A 20,810-nucleotide genomic window follows, 5' to 3' on the forward strand; every position below is an offset into this window, starting at 1 on the left:
TTTGTTTATACATATTAAAATATATCAACTTAATTCATGCACGCAATGAACCTGATGACAGTACATGAGGTTAATTCTTGTCATAAATGCCTGTCCATGATTTTCAAAATGAATAAAAGTAAATATTTGTGCTGTGACTTGAGTATATTTAGTGCTTTTATATTCTTTAAAATGTACCAGGTAGAACACGGCTGACTCTACAGCAAGTGCGAGCAGATGGAGAAATGCGCCTTCAGAGCTGCTCCTTGTCATCTGTAATACTTTTCAAACTGAGTGAACAGTGCCATCTACTGGGAAGACTGGCGAAGTCTTCAAATATCAGAAGAACAAAATGAGATCCTATTTTTAATCACTGCAAATTTGTGTCAATACTGCAGTTACATTCTCCTATTCTCCAGCCGTTCGTTGTGCTGTGATGGAAAAAAAACTAATCAGATCATTCAAATTGAAGAGGAGGAAAAACATTATGAAGGAAACAGAAAAAAAAAAAAAAAAAGTTGGGTTCCTCTTTACTTTGTTCTTTATTACACATTAAATAGGAGTGGTGAGATTTATGGCAAAATAGACTCATTTGAGATTAGATCACCACTCTACATTGCCCACCACAGGTATGATGTAAAGTGGTCATTCATTCACTTCCCTAAACCTGGACCCCAGTCACACTCGCTGTTCACATACAGAGAGCGGAGCGAAACTCCATTAAAGCAACATTCATGTAGACACAAATGAAATGAAGCACAATTTACAAAATATGCACCTCTCATTATCACAACTATACAAAGGTTGTTAAAATACGATCCAGGTATAAATGATACATTTCAGAAATCAGCTGTTGGCACCCATTAAAAGGAAGAGGAATATTTCAAACATTACAGTAAAACTACTTGTGAAACAGTATTGTGGACAGGAGGGTTCCATAATTAAAAATTGCATCAACAGTTATCATCTACTTCATGAAAGAAAAAGAAAAAAAGAAAGCAAAAGAGGTAATAATAAACTGGGTCAAAATCCATTAATCCTGAAAGCAAAACATCACTTTTTGTGGGAATAACAACGCTCCCCTAGAAGAGCATTTTGTGTATCTCTAGAGTACACGGGGGAAAAATAAATGATGTTTCGGCTCTTCCAACATCTATATGTAGCACCTAATGCAAAGATAAAAGGCAAATTTAAAAAACCCAGATGAGCAGTTTGTAAATACAATGGAAAATGGTGAAATTGGGGTTGACCCCAGAAGGAAACTGGACTTTTTATTATTTTTGTAATAAAGTCAGACGATTTAATCTAAGAACCAATTTTATGGCAATTATTGCCTCATTTACAAACATCCGTTCCAGTTGCATCGCCACGCTAAACACATTTTATGAGAGAAAAAAAAAAGAAAAGAAGAAAAATTATTTTGCTGGACAATCATTTTTGTTGAAAGGCAAGCCAACAAACAATTTCAACACTCAAGCAAAAGAATCCAAGGAGTAGGAGAGAGAAGGGAAGAAAAAAAACAAAACCCTCTTCGAAAAGCTAAACAAAATCTGAAAATTTATTTGGACAACATTTTGAACAACCTCTGTGACTCCACACCAAGACAAATATTCTTGACAGCTGCGTAAAGGATTCGTTCTGCTTTCTAGCTGCTCACAAGCAAAGAAGTTAGTGCGCAAGACACCTCCGTGGCCTCTTATGTTCTGCTGCTGGACAAACCTTAAATTATGCAGTGAACCTAAACATTACGGTCAAATACAAAGTCCACAAGGAGGAGGACAGCTGTTAACAGCTGTTTTTGAGCATATATTGATGAAATGATTATTTGTCAGGATGAATCAAAACAATCCTACAGTCAAATCTTAGCCTAAAGAAAAGCAGGAAACTTTTAACCGAAGTCAAAAAAGGCAACACAAAATGACCCTCATAATGTGGCTGCTAGTCCCATCTTATTAAGACAAAAATGGGTTCAAATATATATCTTGCTTAGAATTTCTGCTTTAAAAAAAAAAAAGAAAAAAAAAGGCAGATTTATTTCTCACAAAAGCAAAAGACTACTTTCAAAAAAACCTGAAAAACTAGACTATGTCCAACCGAGTCAGAGTTCTTTATCGCTGGCTTCGTTTAATCCATCGACCAGAGGCAGTTTACCCGTGTCTTCTAGGACATAATTCATGCAAAAAGGAAAAAAAAAAAAATCTCTCTCACCTCATGGCAAGAACACACAGTACTAAGAAAAGACAAATTAATTAATAACTAATGAAGGTGTTAAAACATTCAGAGATGAGTAGGAGTTTGCATGCATACTTATCAGTGGCATAGCTAAGTCATACCTAGAGGTCGTTAGAGACGGGGACAAAACACGGGGGCTGGGATTGGATCTCATCTGGCTGACTGTTGGTCCTTTCTTCATATCCATATTGTCTACGTGAGCGGGATGAAAATTCATTCTTTGGCATCCCATACTTTTAAAAAGGTCATTAGAGAACATGACCTTTCAAGCAAAGAGAAAATTAACTCACGGTTTAATGAATAATTTGTTAAACATAATTTGCAATGCAATTGGCTCCCAGCTCTGTAAAATGCTCCAAATCAGCATTATCATTTAAAAAAATAACAATCCTAAATTCATCAGGCTCTTGAACACATATTGTGGGCAACTGGCACTAAACTGAAAATGAAGCTTATTGGTGTCCAAAGAAGCAAATAAGAAGAGAGAAAAAAAAAAAGAAAAGGCAGAAAATTCAGTTCAGGTTTAGTATTGTGTGGGTATGGAGAAATAGGCTAATAATTTAGTGTAATGTACAAAATGTATTACTTGAACTGTTCAACATAGTTGCATTTTTTTGTCTTAAAAGGGAATCATTATTCACATAATTGTACACTTTGTCTTGGACTTCTTTTTCTTCTTTTTGCCCTCCTTGCTCATCTTCTCCTTATGCTTCCGGATTTCTCGCACTAACGTGTAAAAGGCATCGTCGACGCCCTGGAAAACAAGCAGAGAGTGTGCACCGTTAGAGTTAAGAAGCTTTGTTCATGACTGCATTGTGTAAACTTGTCTACTAAAAGTGAATCAAAATCTCCAAATAAAAAGTCTGTCCATTTTAAATACACCGTTTTCTGATTAAGTGTACATTCTGTAAATGAGACACAATTCGGGGGATCAATCCGATTCGAACCATTTAGGACATGCTGAATAAAATGTGTGTTTCAGAATAAAAGTCAGTGGTGCTTCCACTGACATCAAAGACAGTGGCTGCAGTTACATGGGCTTCATTTCTCAATGTCATCAGCACAGTCTGGCACCAGTACAGGATTTAAAATGTATGTACCTGAAGTATTCATAAAATATAGTTCCAGTGGAAAAGATGCACCACTGGGAAAAGTGCTCTCACAAGCAATGAATAAACAAATTTAAATTAGCCCTTTTAAAAAAAAAAAAAAAGAAAGAAAGAAAAGAGTTAAAGGGGTAATAAAACTTTGTTTTGTTTTTATATAAATACACCAATTTATTCTGACAGAGGTATTTAAATTAGGCTTTTATTCTCTCACAAAGATCCTATTCAGATTATTGGTGAGTAACAGGCTCCATGGAAATGCAGCAAGTGTCGTTTTAATGGCACACTGACGTAAATGTGTGATGAACATTTTGAACGGTGTGTAAATGTGACAATAATCTGTAAGGAGCAGTAGAGTGAAGAGCCTGAGGCCAATTTAAGGTTTTGACAAAGACAGCAGGAAAACAAAACAGAGTAAAGAAGAAGGGATTTATATCAGCAGGAAAAATTGCCTTAAAACCACACGCACACAATTTGTTGACGACACATCTCTGCCATTTTCTCAAAGCGCATCCTTCGCAGAAACACATTCCAGCAAATGATTCAGTCCAATGTTTGCAGTAACATCCTCTAATCACACATGATGGCTAAACCAGCCCAAAAACCCCATTGTTCATGCTGATTTCAGCCCATTAGGACACTTTCACACTGGTAGTCTGAATCTAGGAACGGTTAGCCTGGAAATCTGACTGTGTGAACACAAGTGCAGACCCCTTTCCAGGTTGACTAAAAGGAAAAGGTCTGGCTGCCAAAGTGCAGAAAGAAGGTTTCTTTCATTATAGGAAAATGTATTTCAGTAGTCGTGTTTGGATTAAAACAGGACAGAAAACAGACTCCCAGCTTTACAGTCGGAAAACAAACCCAAACCTGGTGCTGTGTTAGTTTTTATGCTCGAGTTGAGCAATAAGGTAGGCACTTGTTTGGGTTTTTTTGTAACATTTCTCACTCTATGCAGACTGTTACTTCAGTCGTGCTTTTTCTACTTACAGCGTTCAATTTTTCTGACATCTCTCAATAAGCACAGTCATCATTCATAATGGAAATAAGGGGAGAAAAAAAAATCCCCACCCCTATATGAGGAAGGCATAATGCAAATGTCCACCAGTGTGAAAGTAGACTAGCTTGCATAGATCAAAGTTCTTTAGGCTCAGTAAACCAATCCAGTGTGAAAACAAACTCAATAAAATCAACCATGATACACAGAAACACTGAAAGGACAGGAATCATCAGCTGCCTCAGCCTCATGTTAGACTCACACCACAGCCCCAATAGAAACCAGCAGGTTAGCTTTGAGAACATGTGAAGCACCAGCTCCTCACTGAGTGTCTTCTTCCATTTCCTTCACCACAATTCCCACTAACAACACACACGCAGAGCTGGTGGGTGTGCGGCTGCATACACTTACCCCTTCACATCACAACACACTTTTTAAGCTTGACACAGCGCGGAGTCTTTTCTTCCTTGCTGATCTTATTGACCCGGTACAGCCTGATCTCCCGTACCAGAGTGTAAAAGGCATCTTCCACTCTCTGCAGTATGAAACACAACTTTCCTCAATGTTGAGGAATACACAGGAGGAGGGGGGAGGACATACTATTTGGATGCATTTGTTACAAACTACAAATACGAAGGAGTAAAGCAAACTGGCGGTGCAGGTCTACTTGCAAAGTTTGCCCTGCCTAATCCTCTGCATAACACTTTATTTCAAAATCTTGGGATATGGATGAATATAAATGTTGATTTCCCCCCCCCTCCATATCTTTAAAAAGATAATTTGAGTGTTTTTAAGGAGAGGAAATAAATATTAAGTCATTCAGAAAACAAATACTTTGATTCAGTATGTTGCCTGACCTGACTACTATTAAGCAATGATGCACTGTAGTCTCCTTACTTTTCCATCCACATTGAAACTGACAGAAGCAGTGTATTCAGCTACATCAGTCCAAAACAAGTGCAACGCATTGAGTATATGTATACAGTTGTAGTCAGAAGTTTTAATTCACTTATCATGGGCATGAATGTCCTGATAATTTTGGGCCATTATTTTTTTCTTTCAATTGATTGTACAGCATACATCTTTAAGCTTGAGCTTTGAGTTCATTTTAGTTTTCTCTAATCCACACAGGCTCAAATACAAAGACACGCCCCCACTAATATTTGGCTAAATGTCCCTTCTTGAGTTGCACCTCAACCAGACACCAGCCATCAACACGCTTCTGGCATAGTTCTGGCTGGATTGCTGACCACCCTTCTTGGCAGAATTTGTTGAGTTTGTGTAAACTTCTGACCACAACTGTAAACAGACAGTGGAGAGGTGTAATATGGTGCAGGAGTGGTTCAGAATTTTGATTACCAGCGTGGCTGCTCTTATTTTCACCTTCTGAGTACATGTATGCAAGTGTTCTGTGATGGTAAATAAGATCCCTGAGACATCTACTGTAGTGAGGACTAAGACAAGGCGGCTCTCTTTGCTTTAGCTTGTGGTTTTATATCTGCTTGTGGACAGATTGTTATGAATATGATACCTTTACAACTATGTAAGACGCAGTTAAACTTTACAGTCATAATAAAAATGTCACAATACGAATATATTTGCTTTTTTTTTTTTTTAAATTGCATATTTAAAAAAAAAAAAAAAAAAAAAAGCAGCAAAGCTCAAGCCACCAGATTTTAATTTAGCCAATTATCCCCTCTGGCCTCTGCACCACAGCCAATTTTAGATGATTCAGTGAAAATCTCATTTTTAGCAGATGCATTTGGGAATCTGAAATGGAGTTACCATTACTTCCAGCAGAACAAGCTTAAATGCTTCTCTAGAACTTTATTTTTCAAGATGACAAATGCGGCAAGCAGGGTAAGTCGTGAGCGAGGACTGTGTTGGTGTGTCCAAAACCTCCTTCGTTATTCATGTAACGTGTGCAAGTTCCAAAACTGTATGCCGTTTTAAAAACAGACACCTTCCAAGCTTGCAGTGGGCGAGTGGTAACAGTATTTGTTTGGTATCATTTAAAAATTGTATATTGTGCCCATCGTGCATTTCCAGAGAAGATTAAATTATTTAAGAGTAGCCATGAGTGGCTTCAAATAAATGTAATAGTTCCGGTTCTAATAGAAGCAGCACTGTGTGGACACTGAACTTCCCTGCACCAAAAGGAACTATGATTCACCCCAGATCAGAGAACACTAAAATGCACTTACAGATCACTCCAATAGCCAGTCTGCTACCTAAAGCCATGCCCACAACACACACACCACTGATATCACAGCAAAATCTTCCAAAACCCCAGACACAGCAACCAGTAAGCAGAATCATTAACCCTCTGATTAATTTCCGACACTTTGCCCTTTCATGCAGAGTCCCTGACACCGATTTGCTGATTATTTATAAAGCAGGATCCTTTGCAGGTGGGCTAATAATGATTTAATTCACATATCCGTGACAAAGCAGCATGCAATGATTACATTGTCACCCATTAAATTTAAATTAACCAAAAAAGATTTAATGATGCACAGCGTGTTACCTGAGGCAATTTCAAGCAAGATAATCATTTAAGAAAAAAACAAACAAAAAAAACAAAAAAAGGGACCAACAGAGATAGCAACACAAATCAATAATCCCTCATGATACAATCACATTCTTGTGATCCATTTCCCAAAATCATCCAGCTGTGTTACCAAAATTACCATTAGCTTACCTTTTCTGAAAAAACAATTTGATACGAAAGGAACATTTATGGAAATGACAAAACGACCAATAACCCTGAGACCACATGCACCTCCACACCATTTAACATGCTCTCCATACCTCCAGTTCAATCCCACAACAGTTTAGTGACAGAGTTGACAAATGAGCCACTTTGAGTCTTGAGGACAACACCCAGTCTGTTGTTGGGATTCTCACCTGTCTGGTTTTGGCTGAGGTCTCAATAAAGGGAATGCCGTAGCTACGTGCTAAGTCCTGAGCCTGCTTTGTGTCCACTGTCCGGGACGGGAGGTCACACTTGTTCCCCACCAGCACCATGGGGACGTCCTCAGAGTCCTTCACCCGCTTAATCTGTTCTCTACACATTCACAGCCAGAACAGAATTGCAGTTTTAGTTTCATTTTACTTGTGTAGTACTCCATTGGTTACGTAATACGATGTTAGAAAACACTGTACAAACAAACCACACTGAACACACAAAACACTTGTAGTGTACAGAATGACTTTCTATAAACTGCAAGTGTTGCTGTAGTTTTCAGAAACAAGAACATTAATGACTTAAGCTCAGCCCCTTACAGAACACTGATACACATATTCTGCTGTAGTTGTAATTCCTACAGTGTTTTTGTACATTTTAATAGAAGATCCCATATATTTACAATATTTTAGTATATCAGTAAGTTGGGGGCGGGGGGGTTGCTACAGTAAAAAAATAAATAAAACTAAATAAATAAATAGCAATGATACTGGTATCGATATTGAACCGTTCGATACAGTGCTTTCGGTTCGGTATGCATATGTATTGAACAATAAAACATTTATTTATTTTATCAACTCTTCTTCTGACGATGCTGTCTGTGTTGAGCGCTCAGTGGATCTGTGTTCGACTACCCCGCCTAGGCTGCACTGTCGAGTGCAGATCCACTGAGCGCAGCGCAAGCTAGCAAGACAGAAGCTAAGCTCCTTGCAACATGGCAACTGCCTCAATGCTACCCGAAATTGAACCTCCCCCACCCTCATTCAGATCTGGCGTTTGGAACTATCTTGGTTTTCATGTGAAGCATGACCCTGATGGTAAGCGCGTCATGGACAAAAGTAAAACAGTATGTCGGATAGAGGTGGGAATCACCATACATCCCACGATACGATATTATTGCAATTTTTTAAAATATTTTGCAATAGTTAGATTCTGTACATAAAGGTAAACTTTATCAATATTCATTTTATCTAATATCAAAGTCTCGCACTCAGTCTTTCTCTCATTTCAGTCAGTTTTATTGTTGACAAACTGAACGGTTTGTATTACAGTCTAGTCCAACTTAACTGAATGCAACCATCTGGTACAATTATAGCTATTCTGAACTATGCAATTTGTGAAAACTATGCACCCCATTCAGCAACTGAAGAATTTGAAAGTAAATTAAAACAAAATATAATTTTACATTAAATAAAAAAAGTTTTAAACTTAATTTAAAAAAAAAACATGTCTTAAATTAAAATAAGTAAACTGTCATGTTTATTGCTGCCAAAAAAAAGTTAAACACATTTGGACAGTGAAGGAATGTCAGGATTCTTGCTCAGAAAAAGGAGCTGAAGTCAGAGCACAAAAACTTTTTTTGTAACAAAATATCGATTTCTGCTGTCCCTGTATCGATACATTATTAGCAAACAAAATATCACGATACTACACAGTATCGATTTTTTTCCCCCACCCCTAATGTCGGATGTGCCACGCAATGCTCAATTTGTGGGAACTAGTGCGTTAGCGCAGTTAGCCGTTTACGTGTTGACGCCGTCCAGCCCCACGCACGGAGCGATCCGCGGTAACTTGTTAACGGAGATTTGACGCGTTATGGTGTTAATGTCATTTTAACAAGATTAACGCTGACAGCACTAGTGGGAACAACGAATATGACTGCACATTTACACCGACATCATCCTAGTGCAAAGACAAGTGGAAGCAGGCAAAAACAACAAGCACGCATGCTACAAACTTTAGCCGAGTCATTTAGACAGCCTTTAGCACATGATTCTCCTTATGGGGACCTGATATGTTTAATATGCTGCTGAGAATATACCCCAGAAGAAGGCTATAGTATAGCTTTTATTTTGGAAAGAGCCATTTCTCTGTAATAAACTCTCTTTTCCAAAGATGAGTGATTTCTCGATCAGATAGATTTATTTTTTTTATTTTGTTGTTTCAGCAACATTAAATTTAAAAACTGTACTTTTGAGTTAAAATATACATTTATAATTTTAATAAATTAAAAATTAAAAAGGCATGAACATTTTTTGTATCGAAAAAAATATCGAACCGTGACACCAAAGTATCGAACCAAACCGTGAATTTTGCGTATCATTGCACCCCATATATATAAAAAATATACATTTTTATATATACACTTTAGTGACTTCAAAATACAGCATGTTATTTCTTAGTTTTAAGTAAACTACTACATACTGGTTACAAAGACATGAGGCAATTTCTCCCCTAGCTCACCTATAGTGGTGAATGTCTTCAAAGGACTTGGTATTGTTGATGGCAAAGACACAGAGGAAACCCTCCCCTGTCCTCATGTATTGATCCCTCATGGCGCTGTACTCCTCCTGACCTGCTGTGTCCAGGATGTCCAGTAGACATGTCTCTCCGTCAATGACTACCTGCTTTCTGTAAGAGTCCTGGAAGCAAAACACATGAGAATCCTGGAATTTAGTGGTTTTAAGAGATGTAATACAATGAGATGATAGCTTGTTTAATAATTTTTAAATAGATTTTAAGTTACTCTAAATGTGTTGGCTGAGTGTGATTTACCGATGATATCGCATTTTTAATCTAATAATTACGATACTTAAAGTTATGAGATGATTTCAATAAAAGATACCACAGGGCATCTTCTGTTCACTACACCAGTAGGGCACTTCATTTTTCAGCAGACCTCATATTACAATGAGCTCATTTCTACTGTGTCGACGTACTCCAGCTTTTTATTACACTGATAACTACACTCAATCCCATCTAACACAAATAATTACTCTTTGCTCCAGTGAACAGCCATACCTTTGGATGCCATCTTCTATTTAATCTATATCAATGGTCTAACCTCCAGCAACAAATCAATAATTGATTGAAATCATGATGGGACTTAGTTTGATCACTGGCCTTTTGAGAGCTCGGGCAGGAAGACATCCATTGAAAGTTCTAGAAAACCTGTTTGGAGTCTCTCTTTAAAGCTTAAACCAGTAAAACCTGTTGCAACTCATTTTTGTGAATATATACACATATATATATATATATAAAAACAGGACTTACAACTTGTGCTGCCCCCTTTCATATGTCGACACATACACAAAGACACAGGAACAGAAACATTCTATATTTTTCCTTTACCTCAATGGTGGGGTCATATTCATCCACGAAGTGATTCTGGATGAGCTGAATGGTAAGTGCGCTTTTGCCAACGCCACCAGCTCCCACCACAACCAGTTTATATTCTGTCATGATTCACCTGCAAGTTAAAAAAAAACAAAAATACAATCTCATTATATGATTATCTTCAGTGAAAGTCAAATGGAAAGTATTAGTTTATCTGGTGCACAATCAATGCCTCGTGCATTTTCCACTTAAAACAATTTTACAATCTAATCGCATTCAAACATTGTCATTTCTGTACAACAACCCGTTTGTTTACTGGAAATCTGCACACTCAGGACTGGCAGAATGAGAAGATATTAATATATGAACACCACTTCCAGTGAGTAACTCAACTCGCCCTCAGCTATTCGTTTAATAACACACCTGAATCACTGGGAAATTAGATTTCACACCAAGTTTAGTTTGCTTTTCACAGAGAAAATGCCCATTTTAGTATTAACCAAGAGGCTTGTAGAAGAAGCTTGCCACAAACACAATAGATGGTTAATCTGCATGTGTTTGTATGCAAATGGAGGGTATAAACAGAAAAAACCCAAATGGATTCACAAAAAGCTGCTATATTATCAAATATTCTTTAAATAATCAATTGAAATTGCTGTCTCTGAAAATTGTCAGAAACATCAAACGTGAAATAAAATGCATAAAGATGAGATTATGCGTATATATAATTAAATGTCTAAATTCAGTAGTGTTTTCTGAGTGACAGCTCCACAACAGACAGGCAGAAATCCATGACATTACATTAAGGCTCCAAAATTGACAGGCAACTGGGAGGGTCTCTGCTGTCTGTCTGCTGTGTGGAGCGGAACACATCAATAGTAGTTGCTGGTCTTTTCAGAGGCTACAGCACAGAAAGCTCAGCTGAGCCTGCAGTCAGGGAGGAGTGCCACTAAATATTATTGCTATGTCTAGAATGCTATGCATTTGCCCAACTACTAATAAACTAGTTTGTGCTCACAACACTTTTCTTTATAAAATTGTCCCCCATTATTTCATCTACACACTAAGTGATTTACACATGTCATTGATGAGGATGCCATCTGTAAAGAAACAACCTCATCTTTAACCTGAACAGACAAGACCAATTCCAGTGTCAATGGAGATTCCTCTGAGTGTGCCACATGGCTTTCACGTCTCTATGTCTATGCTGTCACTTTGCAGCATACTAGTCAGTGAAAGTGGAAAATGAATGAATACAGCAAGCTGTCAAGCAACAAACAACAATTTAAAAATAAGGAATTTAGCTCTTGTACTCCAGTAAGAAAATATAATTTGCGTTTTAAGGATTGAGATTCTTTTTTTTTAATTTTTTAATACAGTGAATGATATCTGCTTCAAACTGTGGCAAAGTTTTGAAGCTGTGGAAGGTCGATGGAAACCTTATTTCCTTAAGATAGGAGTGTGCCACTCGTGGCTGTAGCTTGCCTTAAACTGAACCCATTAATGGCATGCAGTGCATCCAACTTTATGTTGACATTCCTGAAATCAAGGACATTCCCAATAGAGGAAGAAGAAGAAAAAAAAAACCCACTGAACTGAATATCACTGCGGGAGAAAAAAAATATCACCTATTTCACAAGAAGACTTGTCGATATTTATTAGCAAACATATCGTTATGCTAGTTTGGAACGGTTAGCCGGCTACGTGATTTAGCTTTTCAATGAAAGACCACCTATCATGCTTCAACAGGTAGAAGCATCAGTAGCATACTTAAAAGTCAACAGGGATTTTGATTTAAATTCACAGCTTTGCGACTACAGGGTTACCATAAAGGCTGTGTGAAACCGTCTGAGCACCGGGCTGCTGTGCTGCTAGCAAGCTTAGCATTGGAGCTCGCCAACAGCCTCGAAAGTAAACTCACCATGAGACCACATCAGCTAACTTAACGTATTATAAAAATGTAATTCATTAAAAGGAGCACTGGCTGCACCGCCTACCCCGACACACTCGTTATCATTCATTCAAAGGGGAAGGGTGCCAGATTTTGAAGCCGCCATTGGTAAGCTAGCTCACAGGTCTGCGTTGCAGGGCCAGACGGTAGGTTAACAATTGGGCGTAGTTAAGTTCAAAAAACCGAAAATGAATAATACCACTATAGCGGTGTTGTTTAGTGTTTAGATAGCGGGCACGGTGACCGACTAACTACATTAGTGAAAACAATGTTTCGACAAGCACTACAAAAAAAAAAGGAAAGGGGGCCCAACATGTAATAATCTCCTCCATTTGTTTTACCTTTTACTGAGTGGAGTTCCGCGTCCGAAGTAGCGACCGAGTCAAGCTGATATTCCTCTCGTTTCACACGATCTCTGCATTTCCTATTTCTCACCAAAACCCCCGCATTTAAGTTGATCTGTCGTCGGTTCACAAGCAAGAGAGAACATGCGAAAAAGTGAGCAAATTAATCGATTGAACTTTCCATTTGATCCAGCGCCCCGGCCTAGCTGCTCCGTCTGGCCTGCTTTACGCGTATATGGGCGGATACCAGGCGTACTTTTACCCATAAACCATAGCAGGATTTCAACCGGTCTGGGGCATTTATCTCTCGATGTGTGTATGTGTCGCAATATGAGTTGTAATACACTGTACTTTGTCATTTGTGTGCGCATTGCGGCTCTTTTACACAGTTTTCATTTATGACTAGATTTATATAAGCACTGATTATTCTACTAGTAGTGGAGATGTTACCTGTCTTTTTTAATTCACATATGTATGTTTTTAAAATTATTATTTTTTAACCAGAGTGAGAGGTTCATATCAATACTTTAATGATTGAAATGATTAATGATTTCATTGATATACCCACAAAGGTCACAATTTGTAGGACTTGTGCTCTGACTGCTGCTGCCTGCAGTCAACAAAGCCTAGGGGGCACTCCACGAGCTTATTTATAGGCTCTAAATATAACTGGAATGTGCAGGACGGACGTCATTCCCAGGCAGGAAAATGATTTGGCAATCCCTTGTCAGTTTTCCTACGTGTTCACAAGGGTTCCTCCTGCGCACTGCATGTGCAGGCGTTCGTAACAAAAGACGGACACAAAACCCAAACTTATGTTTAAGGATAAAAGGAAAGAACAGCATATAGCATGTTTTGTTTGTTTCTTGTTTTGTTTTGTTTTCTCTTTTAGTCATGAGGATTATTGCCCATTGTACCAGAAAGGTTGTTTTTAGTGGATTCTGTCTGGGACCTTATACTAATAACATTAAATAAATAACATGCAGCAAACATAATACGTTCTTGTACCGTAAAATAATATGACGTTGTTTTTAAAACCCAATGCATTGCTTTCACATTGTACAACAGACACGCTAGAGGGCACTATTGAGCTCTCAATTCCATGTGCTGCTGGATTTAGAGATCATCTGTGAAACAAATGTGTAAATTGAGAATATCTGAATCACTTTTTCAATTTTTAATCACTTTTTCATTACTTTAAAAGATGCCAGGTCAGAGAGGTGCAGGTAAGAGGTAACTTTACAGCTGAAAAAGACTATAATCAAATGCTCAAACGTATTAAGGTCGCATCATTCATTATACTGTGAGCAAATAACAGTAATTATCATAATCTGTGCCTGGAATTTTACATTAGTGTCAGAGAAAATGCTGCATTGTATCTACATCTCAAAAAAATATACAGTGTGTAAAACTAAGGAAGTAGTTAAAAGAGAGAACTCTTAAGTTCCCTCTTTTCAAAGTCATACACGGTTCAAATGTTAATTGAACAAAAAAAAAAACCTCCTATCTACCAACGAAACTCTAACTATAGTATCACCATTGAACTACACTGAAAAAAATATGTTGTTGGATTTACTTAATTCAATGGTGGACATTTGTTGCACACAGATGTTTTGCTTTGGCAGCAACTTAAACAATTGAGTTAAATTAACACAATTTATTCATGTTCAATAAACCTGTGCAATTTGTGTTGATAAAATGTGACTTAAACATGTTTTGATGAAGTAATTTGAGCTCTTGGAATATTTTAATCCTTCACAATTTTTTCACTTTATCCCAACACCATTCAATAACTTTTACCCAATACTACTTGGTCACTTAAATACTACATGTTATCTTCAAATTACATTTTGCTATTATATTCTAGTATCAAATACACAATTTTCAAATGGAGGCCTTATAACAGATTGTATTGTTCTCTTCCAAGATGGTTGCTGGCATCCACCAATAACCTTTAAAAACAAAATGTCTAATTTCACTGCATTGACAGTAGGTAAAGAATTAAACTGACATTACTCCTCCACTGAATCTATATAAATCAACAGTTAAATAATGTCAGTTCTTCCGTGTTCTCTGGAATCAATCACAGCAAAGAAATTAGACTGTTTCTTTTGAAAAATGTTACAGGACAATACAAAACATTCTATTTAAGGCCTCTGACGTCAAGATTCAGTTAAACAACAATTATAACTAAACAATTTGAGGAAATGTTAGTTTCCATTAACATTAAATTAGGTTACTGAATTGGCAAACACCTTCCTATTAACATTACCCATTTTACCCCAATAACTAAAGAAATTAGCACTTGCAGGTCAAAAACTTTATTCAAGAGACGCAAAAATAACATTGATACAGTGACTGTCAAAAATTACAGCACTGATCATACTGTGACATCTTGGTTCAAAACAGCACACTTAGAAATATTCAACGTTCTTTACTTCAACTGAATGAAACTGAAAATACCATTTCACACGACCCATATGGGATATTTAGACTGTATAACTGTTCACGCTACATCTCTTCACTAGTAAAAGAAAGAAAAAATACAAACAGAAATTGAAAAATGCTGCCAAACAGACAAACAGAGAACTTGTACAGAGCAAAAGGAAAAACAAACAACAACAACAAAAACAGCTTGTCCTCATGGCAGTTGCAGAGTATATAAAAATGAGCCCTGCGATCTGCTCCTGGAATTGAGCTTCAAAAATGCAGCAGAACAAGTGTGAGATTTAAATGTCCTCTCACCTAGAGCTGATCACCTTGCATGCATAACAGTGAGCTTTCCTTGCAGGAGCAGTTTTGTCTTAGTTGTGAGCTTTTCTTGAGAGCTGAGTTGCATCCAACTCCATTACCACCCATTGAATCACCTCAAAAGTGTAGCAGAGCTGTGATGGGTAACTCATATTGAAGGAATAAAAAAGGTCCAAACAGCATGGCTACTGCAAAGGTCACGTTATCCAGATCTTGAAGAACTACTATACCCTCGATGATGATGCCAACATCAGAAAAGTCATTGCCTGGCGCATCTCTGGAGACAGATGTTCATTGTGGTTTTCTCAATCTGTGCAGTGGCCTCAGTCAAGTCCTGGTTAAACACAAAACATTTTTTTAAGATTCCCTTTTAAACTCATCTCTTTTGAATCTACCAGTTCTAATGTTAGAGTAATTTAAACCATAGTAAATAGCTATAGCCAAAGAGTTGCCTGCCATGCTGCCATTCATGGTCTAACAGAGTTTCTAAGAGAGAGTGAAAAACATAATAATTTCAAATGCTTTACATTAGTTTTTGTTAGAAAGACACCGGCCCATCAGAAATCCAGGTTATGTCACTCAGAAGATGTTAGAATTTAGACTTTCAGCCCCACAATTTGGTTAGCTGTTGGTCAGTTGGTCTTTTTTTTTTTTTTTTTTCAAACAAAAGCTAATGTAAATATTGGGGGGATTTTTCTTTGTTCACTAGAATGACAAATTTAAAGTTTTTTCACACTGATGTGACCCCTAATACAGGGGTAGGGGTGGGGCCTCAAGGGCCGGCGGCCGAGTTCACTACTAGGCCTCATGTGAACTTCAAATTATTAAAGAGGACTACTGGTCCTAACCAGTCCAATGAGGATCAAGTGGATAACTAAATGCATTTTTAAATGTTGCAAAGCCACAATCTACTCATAAAACACTCACCATGAACTCCTGCACCAAGATGTTGCAATTGTCTTTCACACAGATGCGGAGCACTTTGATGAGACTCCCTTTGAGCATTAATGTCATCCTAAAAGTATTATAACAAAGAAAACAGAGATTTGTGAACTTTTCAGTAGCACAGAAGAAAATGATCCCAGACAAAAACTTGACTTTTTAAACCAGTCAACATGCAACACCAGCATCTACAAAGCAATATCAAAAATTCCTGTTTGACATCAACTTTATGGATATAGTTTCCAGAACATATATTTTTAAAAAAAGATAATTTTTTCTCAGTGGGCCAGTAAATGCATGACAAAAAAGAATGGCATCCTTTCAGTGGAATCAGTACTCACAGGTAATAGTTGACTGTTTCAATGGATGCAGCATAAAAATCTTTTACTGACCTAATGCAATACATATACACTTTGTAGTTAAAGAATTTTAAAGTTCTTACTGTCATCATGGCAGCTACATCCTTTAGCTTTGTGCACTGTTCCCCCGATCACTTTGCAAACACTTTCAGCAGACTGTCAGAGAGAAACTCAGCTCCGTCAGAAACCTTGACTGTAAAGGCATGGTTGGGATGCACTGGAATGCCGCATTTTATCTGAAATAACATTTTGAAATTTTGAAATAACAGCAGGCACTGTGCTTGGTTAATCAGTAATGTTTTGTTGAATAAAAACTGTGTTTCCAGATCTTATGGGATTAAAAAAATCCAAAGATGTTTGTTTCTGATTTGCAACCCAAGAACCCACAAGTTACAACCTCATTTTAGTTCAAGTGTGCATTAATGTGAGTCCAGTAATCACCTTTCTGACAATACATACAGGTATAAGTTAAACCTATGGCAGATTTTGGATTTCTCAGTTGTTTTAATAGGGTGGTCTATTTGTGTATGCATGCACCTAATAACTATAAAAAATCTATTATAATTAAGTTACAGAAACCTTAAGCGAAAATAGAATATACTTTCTTACCATAACACCTTGAACCCACAATCCATCAGCTGACTCCTGGTGAAATGCAGAATAGATGTGGTCTCTCAATGTGCAGCAAAAAAAACAAAAAGAAAAGGACAGCAAGTGAGGGCAGGAGGGGTAGGGATGTAAGCTAGCATAATGCCGCTAATGATATTAGCTAAAGCTGTTCAATGTCCAAAATCTCACTAACACCACGGTGCAGTAAATACACAATGTAACTGAAGAGTCAGTTGGCAAATCTATTCACACAGAAAACCAAATTATGTTATGAGTGCCTCATAATTAGGTTTAATGTGATATTACGGCTCTTGTGCCAAAGACAAATTCAAATGAAAAAGCGCCAATTCTTTGACAACAGATAAAACAGCAAATAAGCTAATGGCTCTTTTTTAGCATGTTACATGGCGACACTCTAGACGTTTAACTACATTTGGCTGAAATATGGTAAATATTAATTCAAAAAATCAAGACATACCAAAAACGTAGAGTTGGCTGCTCGACTTGACTGAGATGGATGCCTTTCTTGAACCACGATCCAAAGCCCGCGAGATGAAATCACGCGTGGTTTCATGAGATTTAACGTTGCTATCTTATTGACTTACTTCACCTGAACATGATATGAACAATTTAATACACCCTTTCTGCATATCATGTAGTTTTTACACTATATAGTTACATTTATCTTTAAAACATGAGGTAATTGTGTTAAATACATGCAAGATGCTTACATAAATCCAAGAGATGGCCAGTCCCTTTTTTTCAGTGTACACATATCAAAGGCACTGTTATTTGCAGACATGAGAGCAAATTTTGGACAAAAAGTAATTTCCACAGTGACAGGCATGTTCCAGCCACATGTTCATCAGTAAAATCACGTCCATAAGTTTTTGGACAAAGATACAAATTTTTTAATTTTGGTGGACAATTGTCATATTAATGAAACGCTTTAATTCTTCAATAGTTAATGTCTTTTTTCTTTTTTTGCTAAGCTAAAAATCTGTACTCAAGTCACATCTTGATTGTTTGATTTAGATTCTACAGTGGTGTCACACAGGGGCAAAACTACAAAAACCAATGTGTCACTCTCCAAGTATTTAACTGCACATTAAAGAAGCTTCTGTGCTATGACACATTTTACTCAATTTGAGCACTCAAAGCACTTTTTACTTAAGTCTCGTTCACACCTCACTTTTATATATGACTAAGGAGTTCTTGTCTAACAGTCACACACACACAGTCCAACTGATACAAGGATATCTCAACACATGGACTAGAAGAGCCGGGAATCAACCAAGCGACCTTCTGATTAGTAGATGGTCTGAACTACCGCTGACCCCCACATGTAGTGTCTCATTTCTGAGAACAAAATCATCAATCCTTCCAGGGCTGGATTAAAAAAAATAATAACAACAAAAAGTGTTCCATAACTTTTTAGATCAGTATCCTATATGTTGGTCCTACAGTCAAAGTACCCTAGTACCCAAGTCCATATCAGAATTTTAGCACCTAGCCATTGATCATAGGGTTGCCTTGTGCAGCTGGTGATATATCCAATGAAGAGACACCTAATGTAGAATAAAAAGCTTGTGTACAATAATCCAAGAATATAAAGTGACTAAATATATATTTTAAAGATCACAATATATGTTGAAAATGATCTAACAGACCTTATATATATATATATATATATATATATATATATATATATATATATATATATATATATATATAGGTCCCTCATCCTATTCAGGGGGGGGGGGACCTATGTGGTGGTAGACAAACAGAAGAAGACGGCCGTAGTGATCGATGTAGCGGTTCCGAATGACAGCAATATCAGGAAGAAGGAACACGAGAAGCTGGAGAAATACCAAGGGCTCAGAGAAGAGCTCGAGAGGATGTGGAGGGTGAAGGTAACGGTGGTCCCCGTGGTAATCGGAGCACTAGGTGCGGTGACTCCCAAGCTAGGCGAGTGGCTCCAGCAGATCCCGGGAAAAACATCGGAGATCTCTGTCCAGAAGAGTGCAGTCCTGGGAACAGCTAAGATACTGCGCAGGACCCTCAAGCTCCCAGGCCTCTGGTAGAGGACCCGAGCTTGAAGGATAAACCGCCCGCAGGGGCGTGCTGGGTGTTTTTTTTTTTTTTTTTTTATATATATATATATATACACTCAACAAAAATATAAACGCAACACTTTTGTTTTTGCTCCCATTCCCCATGGGATGGACGTAGAGACCTAAAATTCATTCCAGATATACAATATAAACATCCCTCCCAAACACTGGTCACAAATCAGTCCAAATGTGTGGTAGTGGGCACATCTGCTATATTGAGATAATCCATCCCACCTCACAGGTGTGCCACATCAGGATGCTGATCTGACATCATGAGTAGTGCACAGGTGTACCTCAGACTGCCCACAACAAAAGGCCACCCTGGAATGTGCAGTTTTTTGCGCTATTGGGGGTCTGGGGACCCAGAACCGGTCAGTATCTGGTGTGACCACCATTTGCCTCATGCAGTGCAACACATCGTCGCATGGAGTCTATCAGATTGTCAGTTGTGGCCTGTGGAATGTTGGTCCACTCCACTTCAATGGCTGTGCGAGGTTGTTGGATATTCGTGGGAACTGGTACACGCTGTCGTATACGCCGGTCAAGCACATCCCGAACATGCTCAATGGGTGACATGTCCAGTGAGTATGCTGGCCATGCAAGAACTGGGACATTCTCAGCTGCCATCTGCCCTGAACAATGTGAACCATGATTCATCCGTGAAGCGCACACCTCTCCAACGTGCCAGACGGCATCGAATGTGAGCATTTGCCCACACAAGTCTGTTACGGCGACGAGCTGGAGTCAGGTCAAGACCCCGATGAGGACGACGGGCATGCAGTTGAGCGTCCCTGAGACGGTTTCTGACAGTTTGTGCAGAAATTGTTTGGTTGTGCAAACCAATTGTTCCAGCAGCTGTCTGGGTGGCTGGTCTCAGACGATCTTGGAGGTGAACCTGCTGGATGTGGAGGTCCTGGGCTGGCGTGGTTACACGAGGTCTGCGGTTGTGAGGCCGTTGGATGTGCCGCCATATTCTCTGAAACGCCTGTGGAGACGGCTTATGGTTGAGAAATGAACATTCAATGCACAGGCGACAGATCTGGTTGACATTCCTGCTGTCAGCATGCCAATTGCACGCTCCCTCATTGCTTGTGGCATCTGTGGCATTTTGCTGTGAGACAAAACTGCACATTTCAGGGTGGCCTTTTGTTGTGGGCAGTCTGAGGTACACCTGTGCACTACTCATGATGTCAGATCAGCATCCTGATGTGGCACACCTGTGAGGTGGGATGGATTATCTCAATATAGCAGATGTGCCCACTACCACACATTTGGACTGATTTGTGACCAGTGTTTGGGAGGGATGGTTATATTGTGTATCTGGAATGAATTTTAGGTCTCTACGTC

The 20,810-nt window shown here is 38.3% G+C and overlaps 1 protein-coding gene and 1 long non-coding RNA gene across 4 annotated transcripts; both read right to left on the bottom strand.

Annotated features, from left to right (window-relative positions):
* Window positions 1-502: 502 nt before the first annotated feature.
* On the bottom strand, window positions 503-12,954 carry kras (KRas proto-oncogene, GTPase). Of its 3 annotated transcripts, none has more exons than XM_086298269.1 (6): window positions 12,686-12,954; window positions 10,409-10,526; window positions 9,521-9,699; window positions 7,219-7,378; window positions 4,731-4,846; window positions 503-2,966 (listed from the first exon to the last, which is right to left on the bottom strand). In XM_086298269.1, exons 2-6 carry the CDS (start codon window positions 10,517-10,519, stop codon window positions 2,849-2,851), a joined length of 684 nt encoding a protein of 227 aa, XP_086154395.1. In that variant the 5' UTR covers window positions 10,520-10,526; window positions 12,686-12,954; the 3' UTR covers window positions 503-2,848. The 3 variants fall into 3 exon arrangements, with proteins under 3 accessions (XP_086154395.1, XP_086154393.1, XP_086154394.1); XM_086298267.1 differs by having other exon boundaries at window positions 503-2,965; window positions 4,723-4,846; window positions 12,686-12,951; XM_086298268.1 differs by lacking the exon at window positions 4,731-4,846 and having other exon boundaries at window positions 503-2,965; window positions 12,686-12,949.
* A 1,048-nt stretch (window positions 12,955-14,002) lies between these two features.
* LOC147324460 (uncharacterized) lies at window positions 14,003-17,881 on the bottom strand. The gene is made up of 4 exons (XR_015130142.1): window positions 17,350-17,881; window positions 16,824-16,976; window positions 16,367-16,454; window positions 14,003-15,773 (listed from the first exon to the last, which is right to left on the bottom strand). It is a non-coding gene; the product is annotated as an uncharacterized LOC147324460 (long non-coding RNA).
* Window positions 17,882-20,810: the final 2,929 nt, after the last annotated feature.

Source organism: Aulonocara sp. 'chitande type north' Nkhata Bay, linkage group LG7 (assembly GCF_057382095.1).
Source record: "Aulonocara sp. 'chitande type north' Nkhata Bay isolate Kocher_YH1m ecotype deep benthic linkage group LG7, A_spYH_male_GT1.1, whole genome shotgun sequence".
Lineage (NCBI taxonomy): Eukaryota > Metazoa > Chordata > Actinopteri > Cichliformes > Cichlidae > Aulonocara > Aulonocara sp. 'chitande type north' Nkhata Bay.